The sequence below is a fragment of the Saimiri boliviensis genome, chromosome 13, assembly GCF_048565385.1.
Source record: "Saimiri boliviensis isolate mSaiBol1 chromosome 13, mSaiBol1.pri, whole genome shotgun sequence".
NCBI lineage: Eukaryota > Metazoa > Chordata > Mammalia > Primates > Cebidae > Saimiri > Saimiri boliviensis.
Window position 1 is genome coordinate 22,001,163 of NC_133461.1, and position 21,840 is coordinate 22,023,002.

The 21,840-nt window shown below is 35.4% G+C and overlaps 1 protein-coding gene across 4 annotated transcripts in view; it reads right to left on the reverse strand.

Annotated features, from left to right (window-relative positions):
• Positions 1–21,840, reverse strand: part of WDR7 (WD repeat domain 7) — a 372,789-nt gene that overhangs the window by 250,785 nt on the left and 100,164 nt on the right. For all 4 annotated transcript variants that reach the window (XM_003926047.4, XM_003926046.4, XM_074383362.1 and 1 more), the window contains 2 exons: positions 17,459–18,228; positions 15,888–15,976 (listed from right to left, as the gene is read on the reverse strand). In XM_003926047.4, coding sequence (XP_003926096.1) covers positions 15,888–15,976; positions 17,459–18,228 — 859 coding nt within the window. The remainder of the gene's footprint in view (positions 1–15,887; positions 15,977–17,458; positions 18,229–21,840) is intronic.

A 21,840-nucleotide genomic window follows, 5' to 3' on the forward strand; every position in this document is an offset into this window, starting at 1 on the left:
GCAGAAGCTGCAGTGAGCCGAGATCATGCCATTGCACTCCAGCCTGGGCAACAAGAGTGAAATGCTGTCTCCAAAAAACAAACAAACAAACAAACAAAAAACCACACACACACACACACACACACACACACACACACACACACACACACACAGAGTAGGTAACCGACAGTAAATGTTGTATTATTGACAAACACTGAATTAACAAGTCCACTGTTAGGCAAAATAAACCTCTTGTGAAGATATTATTTTCCAATGAAGTACCCTAATATTGGTTATGGAAAATTATATAAGCTGAGCTATCTAAACTATCTTTATTCTCAAACACAAACATCTATGAAAGTTCCAATCCCCAGCTTAAGTCCTTGCTATATATAAATTATTTGGCAGCTAAACAAGTATTAGCCAACATGTAAGTGACAGCTTCTTGAATAGATGCATATTCATATTTGCAATACAACTTAAAACCTCATTGTGAGTCAATGTGCATAGTAGAGAAAGTCAGGAAAAAAAAAAAAAAAAAAAAAAAAAAAAAAAAAAAAACCTGTAAGAGGAAAATGCTTAAAAGCAAACCAAGCTAAGAAAAGCCAGAGTATAAAGATGAAGAAACGCTCTAACTGCTAAAATCTTAACGAACTCAGAGCCCACTGTCTGTAACTTACCATTTCCAACCCTAAATTGGTTATATGGGTTCATGTGTTATGGACTAGACACATTTACTACTCAAGAGAGTTTATGTCAGACCAATCTCTCTAACCTCCCTAACAGAGTTGTTAGGAGACAAAGAACATAATAAATATTTTTGAAAAAATAATTACACTATTTATTTCAATATTAAAATAGAAAGTGAGCTTCATAACGGTATCTTAAACTATTTTGCTATGAAACTCTCTCTCAGTAGGAATTCCTGGCCTTCATTTACTTTAGAAGAAAAGCATACATGCTTTCCAAAGGAAAATTCCTAAATCTATTGCTTAAGTAAATGCTTTTTAAAAAATGACCCGATTTTCAATTCCTTCTTCACTGCTCTCAAACTCAGTGCTTTCCTGACAAAGGCAATATTAAAGTATTCCAACTTTAAAATCTTCAGACTTGAAGGTGGGTAAATCTAACACCATCATGGTGGTGGATATATAATGCATCATGACAATGTCACAAAATATGAAAGAATGCTTCTATCTACCATGATTACAGAGAAGGTAAAATGTAATGCAAGAAGAATCAACTGCTAAGAATCATAACAAAGATAATGAGGACAACAAATAGTATCTCTAACAGAAGTCAATCTTTGATGAATCGTCCTGCCATTGATTTGTTGTGTATACTGTGGAAAATATTTTCAGTGAATTCAGAAAAACAAAACATACACTATCACAGAAAAAGCATGGGATCTAGAGTTAAAGTAATGGTTGTGTCCTAATCAAACTACTATTACTAAGAATACGTTAAACAAGTCCCTTACCCTATGAGCCTGTTTCCATTTCTACCAGTAATAACACTCTAAAAATATCACAACTTCATATATACAAATAATTTTTACTATATAAAATAGTATATTTGGAACACTTTTAAATAAAGGGAAAAGAACTTCCACTTCTGGCCAAGACAGAGTAATCAGAAACAGATTTGCAATCTTGCCCAAAATGACCAAAAGCAAACAAACAAAAAGACAAAATGTATAAAACAATGATTTTCAAGCCACTGGGCATCATGCAATGAAGGGAGATGAGAAACAAGCAACGTGAGCCCTATGATGCTATGATTACCCCAGGTTATTGCCTTCAGAGTATCTAGGCGAAGATACATGGGGAGCAAAGTGAGCAGCCCAGCAGTTTCCCCGAGTTCAGGAGACAAAGCTGAGAGTCTCAGGAAACCAGGGCAGCTAGAATTCATTGGACAGAAAGAAGAGAGCTGCAAAGATCAAAGTTCTTCAAAGGATCCCCCTCAAGTATTCAGCAGGATACCAATCAGTACCTGTCTGTAAAAAAACAACTAGAGGTTGGGAAATACCATCTAAAGGACCAGAAACAGTGCCTGCTCCCAACAGCCTAAATGCAAAACCTCACAATTCACAGGGTGTTGGATAAGCTGGAAGGTTTTGCCTCAGTAACGGGGAGTAATTCATCTTAGAGGACTGCTCCAAATCCACCTAACAAATCATAAAAGCAAGACCAGAGGGGGGGAAAAAAAAAAACAAAACTCTTTCCACATAACATATATGCATCCCATAACAAAGCTCAAGATTGCTAAGAACACAAAAGTATACAGTATCCAACAAGGCAAAATTCAAACATCTACCATCTAACCTAAGATTATCAGTCATGCAAAGAGGCAAGAAAGCACAATCCATAAGGAGGAGAATAATTAATTTAAACCAATTCAGAACTGACAAAGCTATCAAAACTATCAGTGAAGGGTGTTAAAGCATTTATTATAACTGCAATTCATGTATTCAAAGCAGTTAGGTAGCGACAAGGAAAAAACATTTGAAGACCCAAATAAAATTCTGGGGACACATATAACAATGTCTGAGATGCAAAGTGCATTGAATGACAGCTGGGCATGGTCACTCATACCTGCAATCCCAGCACTTTGGGGGACAAAGATGGGGGAAATCACTTGAGCCTGGGAGTTCAAGACCAACCTGGGCAACATAGTGAGACACTATCTCTATAAAAAAAATAAAAATAAATTTTGGAAGTGTGCTGGATGGGACCAACATATTAGACATTACTGCAAAGAGACTAATAAACTTGAAGACATTGCAATAGAAACTATCTCAATCAAAACACGGAGAGGAAAAAGAATCGAGAAGTGAAAGAGCACCACGATAGGTGAAACAATTTTAAGCAGCCTAGTGTACATAGAATTTCAGTCCCTTAGAGAGAGGAGAGAGAAAGGACCGAATAAATATTTGAAGGATTATTGAAAAATTTTCAAAATTAATAAAAACTACAAAATTAATAAGCTCAATGAACTCCAACCACAAGACACACGAAGGACACTACACTGAAGAACCACATAATCAAATTGTTCAAAACAAGTGATAAATAGAAACTCTCAAAAGCAACAAGATTAATAAAGTAATGATACAGAGAAACAAATATAAGAATGCCATCAAATTTCTTGTTAGAACTAATACAAACAAGAAGACAATAGAATATCATCTTTGAAGTATTAAAAGATATAAAAAGTCAACCTGGAATTCTATACCAGGAAAAAAAAAAAAAGGCTTTCAAAACCAAAGACAAATAAAGCTGCTTTCAAACATATAAAAACTTGAAGAAAGCAGATCCTCACTAAAAGAAAGCTTAGCATGTGGGGCTTAAAACCTAGATGACAGGTTGATAGCTGCAGCAAACCACCATGGCACATGTATACCTATGTAGCAAACCTGCATGTTCAGCATATGTAGCCCAGAACTTAAAGTAAAAAAAAAAAAAAAAATTAAAAAGAAAGCTTAAAGTAAGTCCTTTTGTGAGAAGGAGGATTATACCAGATAGAAATCTTGATCTCTACACAAAGGAATGTAGAATACTAAAAAAGGTAACTACTTGAGTAAATATGTATTTTTTCTTATTTCAGTCTCTTTAAAATATAACTGACTATTAAACACAAATCAAAAGAATAATTTGTGAGGTTTATAACATATATAAAACTAAGATAGCATAAAGGCCAGGAGATAAGAAATGCTAATATTATAAGGATTAACATTTATATTAAATGTTAAATAGTATAATACCACTTGAATTTACACTATGATAACTGAAAAATATAGACTAAAGACTCTAAAACAACTACTAAAAAAAATAATTACCTTAGAAGTCATAAAGGAGAGAAAATGGAATCATAATTAAAAAAAAAATGTATTATTCTAGAAGATGGCAGAAAAAGGAAAAGAAAAAAAAAATAAGTGCAACAAAGAGGAAAAACAGGTAGCAGGATAACAGATTCAAACCTAACCATATCAACAACAACATTAAATGTAAAGTAAAAAGCAGGTCAGATCGGATTAACAAATAAGACTCCTATATGCTGCCTACAAGAAACACATCTTAAAGAACCAAATATGTAAAAAGTAAAAGTATCAGAAAATATTATACTACAAAAGTAGCCAAAAATGCTGAAATTACTCTTCTACTGTAAACAAAGTAACATTCAGAGCAAAGAATATTACCAAGAATAAAGGTCATTTCATAATGACAAGAGTCAAATAATCAAGAAGAAATAACAATTCCAAAGGTTTATGTACCTAACAAGAGAGCTTCAAATTACGTGAAGCAAAAACAGGGATAAAAATGCAAGAAGGAATAAACAAACCCATAATTATAGCTGCAGATTCAATATCCTTATTTATTTCATGAAGGCAACCAGGCAGAAAAACCAGCAAGTATCTACTAAACTTTAACACAGGCAACTTGACCTGACTGACAGTTATAAAATATTCCACACGACAGCAGAATACACATTCTTCTTAAGTACACACAATATATTGACAAGACAGACCATATTTGGGGCCATAAAACAAGCCTCAATAAATTCAAAAGGAATCATACTGTACAACATGGCTACTATAGTAACAATTTATTTTTAAGTAAATATATTTTTAAGCAAATTTTTATGTAAAATTTTAAAAATTTACTAAAAAATTGCTGAGTGTAATTTTAAGTGTTCTCAAGGTACACATAAAATGATATATATATTAGATCATAGATATGTCAATTAGCTTGATTTAGCCATTTGATATATGCAATGTATGCATGTATCAAAACATGTACACTGTAAATGTATGCAATTTTATTAGCCCATAAACAAAATAAACAAAAAAAATGACAAAGAATTCAAACCACACAAAATATAGTATCTGACCATAAAGCAAAAACTAATAAAAGACAGCTCCCAGGAAAATCCCTAAGTGTTTGGAAATTATATTAACTCATTACTAAATTATCCATGAGTAAAAGAAAAAAAATCAAAAGGAAAATTAAAAGTACAATATAGTAAAGTGTGTAGAACATCACAAAAAGAACACTTAAGGGAAAATTTGTATCACTGAATGCCTATATTAGAAAACAAGGAAGGTCTTAAATCAATTATCTCAGATTTTACATTAAAAAACTAAAAAGAGCAAATTTAAAATAGTAAAAATATCAAATCAGAAATCAATGAAATAGAAAAATAGATATCAATGAATAGAAAGCTGGTCTTTGAAAAGATCTATAAAACTGCTAAACTACAAGCCAGATCAATCGAGAAAACTGGAAAAACCATAAATTATGAATAACAGAAATGAAAGAGTGAATTTCAAATCCTACAAATATGATATTAAAAGGAAAATAAGAGACTACGTATCACTTTCTGCTGATAAATTTGACACAAATGATCAAAGTTCACCCAAGTAGACATTTTAAAAACCAAGTAGAATCATCCTATCTATAATACTTTTAAATCAGTAGTTAAAACCTTCCCATTAAGAAAACTCCTGGCCTGTGTGGTTTCACTAGTAAATTAGATCAAAAGACAAAAATCAAATAATCATTTCAATGATGCAGAAAAAAAATCTGAATAAAATGTAACATCTTTTCATAATTTTTTAAAAACTAAGAAAAGAATGGAACTTTTTCTATATGATAAAAAACATGGAAGAAAAACTTATAGCTAACATTATACTCAGAAGTGAAAGACTCAATGCTTTATCTAGCAGATCGGGAATGAGACAAGAATGTCTGCAGTACCTTTTTCAATTCAACATCATTCTGGAAGTCCTAACATGTGTGATAAGGTAAGAAAAATAAAATGCATACTAATAGAAAAGGAGTAAATTATCTTTACTCACAGGTTATATAATTTTTGGTGCACGTGCACCACACACACAGAAGGGCTGAAAATCACTACATAACCATCCATCTTAAGTCAAAAAAACAAAAACAAAGACAAAAACAAAAAAACAACAACAAAAAACCCAGCATATTGAATCCAAAAAATACAGTAGGATGTGAACAGCCAGCAGAATTTAAGGAAGTAGGGAAAAATATGCACTAGAAAGGATAAAATCAAATTGAGTTCATTAAAATGACTAGTAAGATTGGTAACTCCCTGGTAAGACTGATGAAACAAAAAAAGAAAAGAGATAAATTATTAAAATCAGGAATAAAAATCAGGACATACTACAGGGACTAGAGAGATTACAAGACAATGTTATAATCTCTAACTTCAATATATTTGAAAATGTTCAATCAGAGAAACTCCTAAATATGTACTAAACAAAACTGACACAGAAGAAACAAAATCCGGAAAGTCAAACAATGAGAGAAGTTGAACCCAGAATCTAAAAACTGCCTACAAAGAAAACTCTAGATCTAAATCCAGCAAATTTAGATCTCGAGTTTGAATTTATGAAAGAAATGTTGATCTTATACAAACTCTTCATGAAAATAGAAAAAAAAAGAAAAAACATCCCACAACTCAGTTTTTGTAACCTGAATAATTTGAAAGCTTCTAAGGACATTAGAAAAAAAATTGGGGGAGGATCCAAGATGGCCTAATAGGAACAGCTCCAGAGTGCAATTCCCAGCAAGAATACAGAGGGAAAGTGCCCACTGCACTTCCAAACGAATTTTCACTGCCCACAGACTAGGAGATTCCTGAGCCGAAAAGCGTCACGAGTTTTCAGCATGGTGGTTTCAGCTGGTGCCTGCTTGGCGCACAGAAACTCACACAAATCTGGGTGGCCATTTCAACTGGCACCTGGAACGCCTAGGAGACAGAGCAACCCATTCAACTGAAATAGAGGGAGCAGAGACAGGGAGCCAGGCCATCTGGCTCAGAGGTACCACCCCCACAAAACAAGCAATCTGAAACACTCTGGATTCAGAGTTTCGCAGCAAGGGCACCTGGACCCAGCATGGTCCAGCTCAGTGGGGGTAAGGGTGACCACCACTACTGAAGCAGTCCGCCACTACTGAGGCAGTTCACACAGCAGCTGGGCAGAGCCTGTGGCAGCTCAGCAATGCCTCTGCTGGCAGACTGTGACTAGACTACTCTGTGTGGGGCAGGGCATCTATGAAAAAACGCAGCAGCACGACAGGAACTTAAGCCGGCCTTACTAGTACAGAGCACCTGGGAAAAGAGGCACTTATAAGTTCCACTGAAGCAGACTTAAAACTACCTGCCCAGCAGCTCTGCACATAGCACTTGAGTTCCTATAAGGGACAGACTGTCTCCTCAAGCAGCTCCCCAACCCCTGTATACCCAAAAAGATACCTCATAAAGGAGAGCTCAGGCTGACATCTGACAGGTACCCTTCTGGGACGAAGATAACACAAGAAACAGGCAGCAACCCTTACTGTTCTACAACCCCCACTGGTGATTCCCAGTCAAGCAGGGTCTGGAGTGGACCTCTAGCAGTCCTGCAGCAGAGAGGCCTGTTAGAAGGAAAACTAAGAAACAGAAAGAAATAACTTCATCAACAAAAAGGACATCCACTCAGAGACCCCATCTGAAAGTCACCAACTACAAAGATCACAGGTAGATAAAGCCACTAAGATGGGAAGAAACCAGCGTAAAAAGGATGAAAACACCAAAAACCACAATACCTCTCCTCCTCCAAAGGATCAAAACTCCTCACTAGCTAGGGATCAAAGATGGATGGAGAATGAATCTGATGAATTGACAGAAACAGGCTTCAGAAGGTGAGTAATAACAAATGCCTCAGAGCTAAAAGAACAGGTGCTAACCCAATGCAAAGAAACCAAGAACCTAGAAAAAAGGTTAGATGAGAGTCTAACTAGAATAAACAGCTTAGAGAAGAATATAAATGACTTGATGGAGCTGAAAAACATAGCACAAGAACTTCAGGAAGCATACACAAGTTTCAATAGCCAAATCGACCAAGCAGAAGAAAGGATATGAGAGACTGAATATCAACTCAATGAAATAAAACAAGAAGGAAAAAATAGAGAAAAAACAGTGAAAAGAAATAACAAAGCCTCCAAGAAAAATGAGATTCTGTGGAAAGACCTAATCTACATTTGATAGGTGTACCTGAATGTGATGGAGAGAACAAATCCAAGCTGGAAAACACTCTTTAGGATATTATCCAGAACTTACCCAACCTAGCAAGCCAGGCCACCAAATCAAGTCCAGGAAATACAGAGAATACCACAAAGATATTCCTCAAGAAGAGCAACCCCAAGGCACATCATCATCAGACTCACCAGGGTTGAAATGAAGGAAAAAATGCTAAGGACAGCCAGAGACAAAGTTTGGGTTACCCACAAAGGGAAGCCCATCAGACTCACAGCAGATCTCTCTGCAGAATCGCTACAAGTCAGAAGAGAGTGGGGGCCATATTCAACATCCTTAAGGAAAAGAACTTTCAATCTATAATTTCATATCCAGCCAAACTAAGCTTCATAAGCAAAGGAGAAAGAAAATCCTTTATGAACGAGCAACTGCTGAGAGATCTCATCACCATGAGGCCTGCCTTACAAGAGCTCCTGAAAGAACCACTAAACATAGAAAGGAACAACCAGTATCAGCCACTCCAAAAATGTACCAAATGGTAAAGACCATTGACACAATGAAAAAAATGCATCAACGAATGGGCAAAATATCCAGCTAGCATCAAAATGACAGAATCAAATTCACACATAACAATATTAACCTTAAATATAAAAGGGTTAAATGCCCCAATCAAAAGACACAGACTGGCAAATTCGGTAAAAAGTCAAGACCCATCAGTGTGCTGTATTCAGGAAACCCATCTCACATGCAAGGACACACATAAACTCAAAATAAAGGGATGGAGGAAGATTTATCAAGCAAACAGAGAGAGAGAGAGAGAGAGAGAGAGAGAGAGAGAAAGCAGAAGTTGCAGTCCTAGTTTCTGATAAAATGGACTTTAAATCAACAAAGATTAAAAAAAAGACAAAGAAATTCATTACATATTGGTAAAAGGATCAATGCATCAAAAGCTAATGATTCTAAATATATACACACCCAATACAGGAGCACCCAGATACATAAAGCAAGTTCTTAATGACCTACAAAAAGACATAGACTCCCAGACAGTAATAGTGGGAGAGTTTAATACTCCACTGTCAATATTAGACAGATTGAGACAGAAAATTAACAAAGATATTCAGGATTTGAACTCAGATCTGGACCAAGCGGACCTAACAGACATCTACAGAAATCTCCACCCCAAATCCACAGAATATACACTCTTCTCAGCACCACATCACATCTACTTTAAAATTGACCACATAAGTGGAAGTAAATCACTCCTCAGCAAATGAAAAAGAACAGAAATCATAACAAACAGTCTCTCAGATCATAGGGTAATCAAATTAGAACTCAGGATTAAGACACTAACTCAGAACCACAGTTTCATGGAAACTGAACAACTGGCTCCAGAATGTCGACAGGATAAATAATGAAATAAAGGCGGAAATAAAGATGTTCTTTGAAACCAATGAGAATGAAGACACAATGTACCAGAATCTCTGGGACACATTTAAAGCAGTGTCTAGAGGGAAATTTATAGCATTAAATGTCCACATGAGAAGGAAGGAGAGATCTAAAATTGACATCCTATCATCAAAAATGAAAGAGCTAGAAGAGAAAGATCAAAAAAAAAAAAAAAAAAAAAAAAAACTCAAAACCTAGCAGAAGACAAGAAATAACTAAGATCAGAGCAGAACTGAAGGAGACAGACATAAAAAACCCTTCAAAAAAACCCAATAAAACCAGGAGCTGGTTTTTTGAAAAGATCAACAAAATAGACCACTAACCACTTTAATAAAAAAGAAAAGGGAGAAGAATCAAATAGATGCAATAAAAAAACGATAAAGGGGATATCACCACTGATTCCACAGAAATACAAACTACAATCAGAGATTACTACAAACAACTCCAAACCAATAAATCTGGAAGAAATGGGTAAATTCCTGGACACTTGCCTAAATCAAAAGCCCTCCAAAGCCTAAATCAGGAAGAAGTTGAAACCTTGAATAGACCAATGACAAGAGCTGAAATTGAGGCAAAAATTAATAGCCTACCAACCAAAGAAAGTCCAGATCCAGATGGGTTCACAGCTGAATTATACCAGATGTACAAAGAAGAGTTGGTACTATTCCTGCTGAAACTATTCTAAACAATATAAAAAGAGGGAATCCTTCCCAAATCATTTTATGAGACCAACATCATCCTGATACCAAAACCTGGCAGAGACTCAACAAAAAAAAGAAAACCTCAGGCCAATATCCATGATGAACATAGATACAAAAATACTCAATGAGACATTGGCAAACCGATTGCAACAGCACATCAAAAAGCTTATCCATCACAATCAAGTAGGCTTCATTCCAGGAATGCAAGGCTGGTTCAACATACACAAGTCTATAAACGTAATCCACCACATAAACAAACCAAAGACAAAAACCACATGATAATCTCAATAGATGCAGAGAAGGCCTTCGACAAAATTCAACAGCTCTTTATGCTAAAAACTCTCAATAAACTAGCTATTGAATGAACGTGTCTCCAAATAATAAAAGCTATTTACGACAAACTTACAGCCAGTATCATACTGAATGGGCAAAAACTGGAAGCATTTCCTTTGAAATCTGGCACAAAACAAGGATGCCCTCTCTCACCACTCCTATTCAATGTAGTATTGGAAGTTCTAGCCAGAGCAATCAGGCAAGAAAAAAATAAAGGGTATTCAATTAGGAAAAGAGGAGGTCAAATTGTTTCTATTTGCAGATGACATGATTGTATTTAGAAAACCCTATCATCTCAGCCCAAAATCTCCTTAAACTGTAAGCAACTTGAGCAAAGTCTCAGGATACAAAAATCAATGTGCAGAAATCACATTTCTATACACCAGTAATGGACTAACAGAGAGCCAAATCATGAGCAAATTCCCATTCACAATTGCTACAAAGAGTAAATACCTAGGAATACAACTAACAAAGGACATAAAGGACCCCTTCAAGGAAAACTACAAACCACTGCTCAACGAAGTAAGAGGACACAAACAGATGGAGAAACATTCCGTGCTCATGGTTAGGAAGAATCAGTATCATTAAAATGGCCACATTGCCCAAAGTAATTTATAGATTCAAAGCTATCCCCATCAAACTACCAATGACTTTCTTCACAGAACTGGAAACCACCACCTTAAACTTCATACGGAACCAAAAGAGAGCCTGCATAGCCAAGACAATCCTAAGCAAAAAGAACAAAGCCGGAGGCATCACGCTACCTGATTTCAAACTATGCTGCAAGCCTACAGTAATCAAAACAGCATGGTACTGGTATCAAAATGGAGATATAGACCAATAGAACAGAACAGAGTCCCTGGAGGCAATGCCACACATCTACAACCATCTGATCTTTGACAAACCTGACAAAAACAAGCAATGGGGAAAGGATTTCCTGTTTAATAAATGGTGTTGGGAAAACTGGCTAGCAGTGTGCAGAAAGCAGAAACTGGACCCCTTCCTGACACCTTACAATAAAATTAACTCCAGATGGATTAAAGACTTAAACATAAGACCTAGCACCAATTAAACCCTAGAAGAAAACCTAGGCAAAGCCATTCAGAACATAGGCATAGGCAAGGACTTCATGACTAGCACACCAAAAGCATTGGCAACAAAAGCCATAATAGACAAGTGGGACCTAATTAAACTCCAGACCTTCTGTACAGCCAAAGAAACAATCCACCCATCTGACAAAGGGCAGTAATCCAGAATCTACAAAGAACTATAACAGATTTACAATTTACAAGAAAAAAAAAAACAAACTCATCCAAAAGTGGGTTAACAAAATGAACAGACACTTTTCAAAGGAAGACATATGAGGCCAACAAACATGAAAAAATGCTCATCATCACCGATTATTAGAGAAATGCAAATTAAAACCACATTGACATACCACCTCACACCAGTTAGAATGACATTCATTAAAATATTTGGAGACAACAGATGCTGGAGAGGATGTGGAGAAACAGGAAGACTTTTACACTGTTAGTGGGAGTATAAACTAGTTCGATCATTCTGGAAAACAGTATGGCGATTCCTCAAGGACCTAGAAATAGAGATTCCATTTGACCCAGCAATCCCATTACTGGGTATATACCCAAAGGATTAAAAATCATTCTATTATAAAGACACATGCACACGTATGTTCACTGAAGCACTGTTTACAATAGCAAAGACCTGGAACCAACCCAAACGCCCACTGATGATAGACTGGACAAGGAAAATGTGGCACATATACACCATGGAATACTATGCAGCCATAAAAAATGATGAGTTTGTGTCCTTTGTAGGGACATGCATGAATCTGGAAACCATAATTCTCAGCATACTGACACAAGAACAGAAAATCAAACACCGCATGTTCTCACTCATAGGTGGGTGTTGAATGATGAGAACACATGGACACAGGGAAGGGAGCATCACACACTGGGGTCTGTTGGGTGGGGCAAAGGAGGGACAGTGGGCGGAGTGGGGAGTTTGGGGAGGGATAACATGGGGAGAAATGCCAGATGTAGGTGACGGGGGGATGGAGGCAGCAAACCACATTGCCATTTGTGTACCTATTCAACAATCCTGCATGATCTGCACATGTACCCCAGAACCTAAAGTACAATATTAAAAAAAGTCTTCCTAAATAAAAAAATTAAATCAAATACAATAATTTATAAGATAATAATACATCACAACAAAATTGATTTTACTCTAGGATGCAAGATTGGGTTTATGTTCTAAATTTACCACATTAATGGAGGAAAATTAAAAGTTACACAATCATCTCAGTCGATATAGAAAAGGTAGGATCAAATCCAAATACACTGATGATAAACATTTGGAAAGAAGAAATAAAAGGTAGCTAGTTTCTTAACATCTATAAAAGCATACAGGAAATATCATAATTATGAAAGGCTTAAAAGTTTTCTCTTTAAGATTGGGAATAGAAAAGGTTATCGCATATGACTACCCCAACATTCAAAGGAATTGCCAGGTAAATTATTTTAATCAATAGGTGAATTCGGCAAGATTGCTTGATACAATATTAATATAAAAAAAAAACTGGATTTCTATACCGAGGCACAGAAGTCACAAAGAGTTAAATAATATCAGTTGAGAAAATTTTTTAAATCCAATATTTATATATATAGATAGATCTAAAAGATATATAAGACACCTACACATAAAACTTTTGAGTTATGATAAAGAACTAATGCAGACTGATATGTCTGCATTTATCTAAATAAATGCAGACATATCAAGCTGATGTATTTAATGAGTGAATCCCATAAAGATATCATCTCCAAACTTATCTAAATTCAATGTAACCGCAATTAAAATCACAACAGGTTTTCATGGCAATTGAGAAACTGATTCTAAAATTTATATTGAAATTCAAAGGTACAAAAATAGCCAAGGTACACTTTAAAAAGAGTAAGGTAGTAAGATTTGATCTACTGAATATCAAATCCCATTACAGAGCAACAGGAATGAAGACACACGGCTAGACAAACACCAGTCAATGAAATCAAACATCCCAGAAACATACCATCATCTATAAAGAAATCTTATTGGCCAGATGCAATGGCTCATGCCTGTAATTCCAACATTTTGGGAAGCCAAGGTGAGTGAATTGCCTGCGCTCAGGAGTTCGAGACCAGCCTGAGCAGGATGGCAAAACCCCATCTCTATGAAAAATAGAAAAAATTAGTCAGGCGTGGTGGTGTGCACCTACAGTCCCACTTACTCAGGAGGCTGAAGTGCAAGGACTGCTTAAGCACAACAAGTGGAGGCTGTAGTGAGCTGTGATTGTGCGACTGCACGCCAGCCTGGGTGAGAGCAAGACCCTGTCTCCTAACAGAAAAATATGTAAGAGTTGAACATTTACTTCACAAAAAAGATACAGAATTGAGTAATCAACATAGGTGTTTAAACAGTAATCAGAGAATGCAAATTAAACAAATGAGAAACTATTATACACACATCAAAATGGCTCAAGTGAAAAAGATGGAAGATATTAGGTGTTGGCTAGGATATCTCATCAGTTGTATATATGAGTTCTCATTGCTTCATATCCTAGTCGACACTTAATATTTTCTTTTTCACTTTAGCCATTGTGATGAATATGTATCAGTTTCATACTTAGGAAAACATTTTAACATTACCTACTAAAGCTGAATATACTCAGAAATTCCACTTTTAGTTATAGACAAAAGAGAAATGTTTATAATATACACTAAGTTTAAAATACAAGGATGTTCGTAGCAGAATCATTTATGAACACCAAATGCTGGACACAATCCAAATGTCTAATGACCAAAAAAAGACAGTCGCAATCTATTCATTCAACAGAATACTACACAGCAATGAAAATGAATAAACTGTAGTCAAATGCAACAATGCTGATAAATGTCACAAAAGAAGCCAAACAGAAAAGGACACATAATGTATAGTTGACTCAATTTATATAAAACTCAAAAGATAGGCAAAATTAAACAATAAAGTTTTGAGATTTAAATCTTAGGTGGTAGCTTCTGAAGTGCTGGCAATGTTCTAATCCTTGTCCATGCGCATAGTTACAAGGGTGTTCTGCTTCTAAAAAAGCTGCTGCACATTTCTGTTTTGTTCGTGTTTCTATATGAACATTTTATACTTGCAAGTGTGAAATAAAATGTAATCTAGCCTTAACTATCAGAAAACTTTTATATAGTTTAATATAAACTATGACATAATGATCCTATAACTTTAATTAGAGGTCAGGGAAATGAGAAGGGTGACTGTGTGGGGTTGGAAATGATGGATGGGAATGGCATGGAAAGTGTGGAGTTTATCTTCCATAATGAGAACCACCTGACAGTGCCTAACACTGAAAATCAAGCACACCATTTAAGGATGTTAAAGTAAATCTCATATGATCAGTGAAGATAAAAGTACCTGTTCCGTCAAAGGGGAAAACTGCAAGATATAAAGTTGGGGGTCTACTGTTTAACAAATCTTGTAAAAACTACTGTTTGACTCTTTCAAACTAAAAAAAAAAAAAAAATTCAGAGGTGGGGAGAAAAATGGCAGTATGCCACCATTTTATAAGCAGAACCTGCATCAGCCCATCTGTTGCTTACTTCTTTACTTTTCTCTATCACATTCTGTGAGAGTCAGTATTAACTCTTTGCCTAAAGGAAAGTTCTCTAAAGAGACATAATTCCCCAACTCTCTTGATTAGCTCATTTGTCAGTCTTAAGAGGAATATAAAACATATACTCAGAAACATCTAAGCATATTAATTATACTCAGGAATATGTAGGAATTATTAGTAAAGGAATAAAGGAAGAGAAAGTCAACTTTTCTTCTCTTTTATCTCCTAATGAAAAACAAAGCTATAAGTATATAATAACTTAAAAAGAAAACATAAAAAGAATAGTTTAACAAGGATTTCCACTTGTGAATCACAACACATGAACTATGGGGAAATGGCAGGAGATTAGCTACAGTATGAACCATGAATTTAAGCATTTCTAAATGTAGTTTAAAAAATAGGTGTAACTTTTAAACTCAAGATACACACAATTAAAACACTACTGTTATCAAGTTAAGGTGCCCCTAATGCAAAAAAATAAGGCCAAAGACAGTATAATAAAGTTATATGAAATATGCTCATTTATCACTTTCTAAATAAATCTGATTTATTCTTAACTGACATCTTAATTATCCATATTTACATCTGGAATATAACAACTTTTCTCTCTTTTAACAATCCAAGACAAACAAATGTTATGATTATACATTAGCTATGCCTCCTCAGTTTCTAGAGCTAAAATGTCATGTCAATTACTTAATAAGATTTAATTTTACCTTGTTTAATCTGTCCTTGCACGATATTACTGGAAGTTGGAGGGGAACCCCTTGCCTTAGAAAGGTCTGGGGTGCTTGGTCTAGGTGGCCTTAAAAAAGAAGAAAAAAATATATAAGATACATTTTGACATTGCTATATTTCCAGAACTATTTAAAATATAAAATGTTCTACTTCTTAACGAATCACAAAAGAAACATACATAGAACATTTTCAATTTACTGTTCCAGAAAGATTTTTTTTTTTTTTTGGTTTGTACCTATTGACATTCTCTATTTCAAATGACAAATCATTAGCAAGTAAAAATCTGACATCTACCATTTGTGCTTTATATTAGTTTAAGAAATATTTTCTAACATACTTAACCCTTTGTTCTTCAATATTCAGATGCTGAGATTTCAGATTACTCCACAGCATTAATCCAAATGAATTTATAGAAAGACAGATTAAAAGCATTCAGCCCTAAAACCTGAAAACAGTCATGAGGCATTAAGAAATCTTGGACTCTATAGGCAGACTGTCTCAGCTGTGAATTCTGACACTACCACTTACTAAATACATAACTTTGGGCACATTACATCATCTCTCTGTGTCTCAGTTTTGTTATCTGTAATAAGGGGATAACAAAAGTACATAACTTATAGGGTAAGGAGCACTAACAAGTTAGTTTTTATAAAGTGCTTACAACAGAGACTGACACAAATTAAGTGCTATGTGAGTATTTGTTAGAATTTTTAATTCTTCATATGGTAAACACTCAGAGTATAATAAAAAGTTGTCTCGACAAAAAGAAATTTATCAAGGCTAATTATTCTAGAAATATCAAAATAGTATTCTGCATTCTTAAAAGTTTTTTCTCTTTTGAAAAATTCTGACTCTACTTCTCACAAAATTCTGACACCAAATCTCTAAACACGTCATTCATTACATATAAGTTACAATGAGAAGAAGCATTTAACCAAATGAATTTTTTTGTCTGAGACAGAGTCTTACTCTGCTGCTTAGGCTAGAGTACAGTGGCACAATCATGACTCACTGTAGCCTTGAACTTCCAGGCTCAGCCCCTCAAGTAGCTGGGACTATATTCATATATCACCACGCCCAGCTGATTTTTATTTTTGTAGAAGCTGGGTCTCACTATGTTGCTCAGGCTGGTCTCAAACTCCTGGCCTTAAATGATTCTCTTGCCTCAACCTCCCAAAGTGCTGGGATTACAAGTGTGAGCCACCATGCCTGGCTTCAAATATGTATTTTGAATTGAATATTAGGGCAAACATCAAGTACATACCATTTTATAATTATACTTACAAGAGCTAGCCTACATGACCAACTCCCTCATTTCAAATTTTTAGAAGTAACAACTAAGTATGTCAATGTATATATAAAAGTATAATTTTATTATGTTTTAACCAGGCATTTTGAAACTGGTGTTTTAAAATGTAGAAGGGAAACAACTGAGATGACACTAAAGTAATCAAGTTGTATAGAGTCAAAAAAGAGTAACAAAGACAAAAACAAAACAGGTTTCTTTTTTGGAAACTTAAGAATAAAAATCAAACTATCATGGTCACACCTGGTAGGACCCTTCTTCATATGATCACCAATAAAAGTTGCATTGGTCATACTCATTAAAGTATTTGCCAAAGAAATAATAGACAGGAGATGCTGTGTGGTGACGGCTCGGGACACTCCGTAAGTTCCCTTTCCTACTCCCTCAGTCGCTGGCACCTTCCTTCCCACTTCCGTTTTCCCACGTGACAATTTACAAGCAGGCTGATTATAACCAGGCAGCATCAGTGACATATGGCCTCCTCTTGACAAGAGACCAAACGATACTGTGCAGTGGGGTTTCAACATTCCAAGGCGATCCAAACAAACTTCATCCAATACTTCATTCAAACCCCAGGCATGGAGGCAGGACATGAACAGCTTTGCAGTGTCCATAGTTAAATTATATTCTAATAGGGTCAATGGCTTCGATTTGCTGGACCGATATTCAGGATCACTTTCTTCCCTTCTCTGCCTCATTATCTCCTCATCCTCCTCTTCATCATCAAGGAGGTGTTCCTTGATGTTCTCTTTGATCGTTTCTTTCACTTGTTGGAAGAGAACCGCTGCTCGTTTTCCAGTTAGAAAAGAGCCCCCTTTGTCTGAGCTGCCAGATGCTTTTTGCAAATTCTCTGGGGAAATAAGCGCAGTATTCGGCCTAGAGGCTTCTTCAGTCAGGAGTTGAATAATCAACGCTTCCACATCAAAGAAAAGCACATGTATGTCCGGGTCTGTTAGGTTTGTTTTTATTGCTTGAACCATCAGGGAATTATGAGAATATTTAGGTAAATTTCCCTGTAATAAATATTTTTAAAAGATAGTTATAATTAAAACTGCTTAATTTCATATATTAATAAACAATAAATAATCAGACAAATTAACATGCTTATTAAGCTGTACTTCTAGGAATCTATATCATGAAAGATAACGCACTAACTTTGCCAATCAGCAACATGTAGAAGATATCAGCTTACACAATTAGAAGAACTTCATGCTGGAATAATCACAAAATTGCCAATTAGTTTAAAAACCAAGAAAGTAACAGTTTATTACTGAAGAAGAGAGTACATTTACTCATAGGACAGATTAAAATTTGTTTCAATAATTTATGAGCAAATTCTGTCTGAGAATATACTACTGTTTCACCTGATGGAATAATCTGTTTACCGTGGCTCCCAATCCTTTAAGTTGCTACAACCATCATATCCCTCCTTCTTGCATTTTACCTTCAATCTCTCCCTAGTCAAAGATTTCATTCCCTGAATAAAGAACATATTAGAGTCTACTTAGATTCTTAAAAAAATAAATAAATAAATAAAAGCTATCTCTCAACCATGCTCCCTCTATTTCTCTCCTCTTCTAGCCAAATTTGTACCTTTCAGCCAAGTTTACTTAAAGTAGTAGACTAATCCAATGAGAATTCTTCAGTCCCTCTCTTCCCTAATGTCTTTGCAGTATATAACATTGTTATTTTTTGCTGAGCTGGAAAGAAAAAGACAGAGAGCTAAAAGAAATAATAAAAAGCTCCCTCTCCAGCATCCTGGTAAAACTTATCTCCTGTAAGTCTACTTCTGTCAATCTCTCCCTCTCAGGCAGCTGCCCCGACAACTCATTCCTCCTCCCACATGGAAACTATCACCTATATGTAGATGGCTCTCTAATTTCCATCATCAGCCAGACAACTCTCCTAAAGGAGTTTCAATCCTGTAACTTAAATGGCTTGTATTGGGATGTCCTACAACACCTACCTCACATTTTAACGTGCTCATCTCCACCCCCTCACTAATCCTGCTGTGCCTCCCGATTCATCAGTTGGGAATCTATCCCACTGTGACGACAGAATGTCAGACCCTTATCTTTGCTCCTCAAGACAGGTTTCACTGTCCTAAGTCTCTCCTTACTCCAACATTTGTGACCTCCACAGAGCCACAGGCTTCTGAGGCAAAAATCTAATCATGTAACTCTTCTACCAAAAACTTTCCATTATCATGAATTATTAAGAAAACTAGACAATACAAAAAACGAAATCAAAATATAGGTAAGTATCTGATCCTGAGATGAGAATGGAATTTCTAAACATACTTAAAAGCTCAACTGCTACAAAAAACATGTTAGATGACAACCAAAAAATAGGAATAAAATGTTTCAGAAATAGAACTGATAAAGTGTTTTAATAAATACAAACATTTCTTAAAAGCAATAAGAATACTATTGCCAAAAGAAAAAAAAAACTATGAAGAGCAAAGACAGTAAAAGAAGAATAAAGGGTGCTGCTCAAATTAGTGGTCAAGGAAACAACAGTAAAAATAATCACAAGATGCAATTAGTAAGTTATCAATCAGTAAACACTAAGAACAGTATAGAGAAAGTCAAACTCTTACGCTGTAGGTGTGAATTTAAATAGTCTGAAAAGAGTAATTTGGCAAAATTCTTCATGAGCCTTTATAATTGAAACTGTTTGATCCAATACATTTATTTCCAGGATCCTATCTTAAATAGTCAGAAATACAGACAAGGATTTATGTTCAAAGATGTTCAGTGAAACAGTATCCATTATTTTAAATTAGAAACAACCTAAATATCTAACAATAAGGAAACGGGTAAATAATTTATTCATAGCCATATAATATAATAACAGTATTTACAAACCATCTTTCCTGGGCACAACTAACCATGTAGGAAAACACTCATGTTCCAATTTTAGTAAGATGAAACTATACACACATGCACATGTGCACACACACACAACACACCAAGTATGATTCCAATTTCACATATTTCATACTTAAGTACATATACATACACACACACACACACACACATATATACATACACACATATATATCTATGGCAAGAAAGATTAGAAAGAAATGCTTGAAAATATTATTACAATTTTGTGATGGAATTATAGAGAATTTTGTTTGTATTTCCATATATTTCTTGGATTGTATATGATCATATAATATATATTACTTTATTAGAAAATAAAGCTCTAGAATAAAACGTACACTCCTTTAGCACAATTTTCAAGGTCCATTACAGTCTGATACCAAATACCTTCCGAGCTTTAACAAATAGGCCCTAAGACTGTAACAATGGGCCCTTGCACATAAATCCTTTTACTTACTCCCTTTCGCAAAATGCTCTTCCTTTACTCCACCTCCAATCCCTTCTCTTCCATAAATACCCTATTATTCCACAAGGTAGATGTATATCAAATCATCACACTGTACACCTGGGATATACACAATTGACAATGTGTCAACTGTCCCCCAGTAAATTTGGGGGATGGGAGAAAAAGACTAATTCTGCCAAGGAAGTTAGTCCACAGTGAATCCAGTTCCCATAATGTTTTATGTCTACGACACATATTTGTATGTCTTTGCCATATTTATGTAATTAGATATTTACATTTTCCTGTACTCTACAGGAACATTTCAAAATCAGGGGCCAATCATGTCTTAGTCATCTTGTATAATCTTAAACCTATCACAGTACCTAGCAGAATGAACAAAGAATATTTTGAAAACTGTATGCAATTGGCTGGTCCAGGTGCAGTGGTGTTTAGAACCAATTGGTCACAACCAGTTACAGATTTCTCTGTCCCTTCTCCACCCCCATTGCTTCACTTGATGAGCCTTAAAAATTTTTTAGAAAATTAAATTGCCAATCAGCTGTTCTGTCATAAAATTACCACAAATCCCCTTAACTGGTCTCTCTTCTGTCTTAATTTCCTCCCCTCTGACCATGTTTCTGTCTAGCTTAAGAGACGTCAACATTCTGTTGAACCCAAGGACAAAATCCAGACTTACCTGCAAAGCACAAAACATTCTCCAAGAGATACTGCTGCTTACCCTTCCAATTTTATCTCTAACCACCATCCCTATAACTTCTACCAAATCAAACCACTTGTACTTTCCAGGACCAAGTAGTTTCAGACATTTGTATTTCTGCATATGCTTATGCCAGAATCATGCTCGCTCCTGAATCTCTCTTCTGCCACTCAAGTCATACATACTTCTACTCATCCTGCAATAAATATTTCAAGTGGCTTCTCTCCTGAAATTACTTACAAATTTTTCAAGCAGATCACTACCTTCTGTGTACAAACTTCTGCTTTGAATATTTCTATACTACACTTAAGCATACATACTTATGTACAGTTATACATGTGATAAATTTATACTACACAATCATAAAGTTACAGATGCAGAAATAAAATCAAGACTTTACAAATCTCACTCTCGTATCTAATTCATTCACTCCCCCTTCTGTGGGGGACACAAGACATAACACTTATGTGTTTGTGCAAGGTACTCAGTACCAAGATGAGTCAGAAATGGTTTTTCTAGTCATGGAATTCAAAACAGATGATGATGTGTACATCAGTTACTAAAATGTAGGATG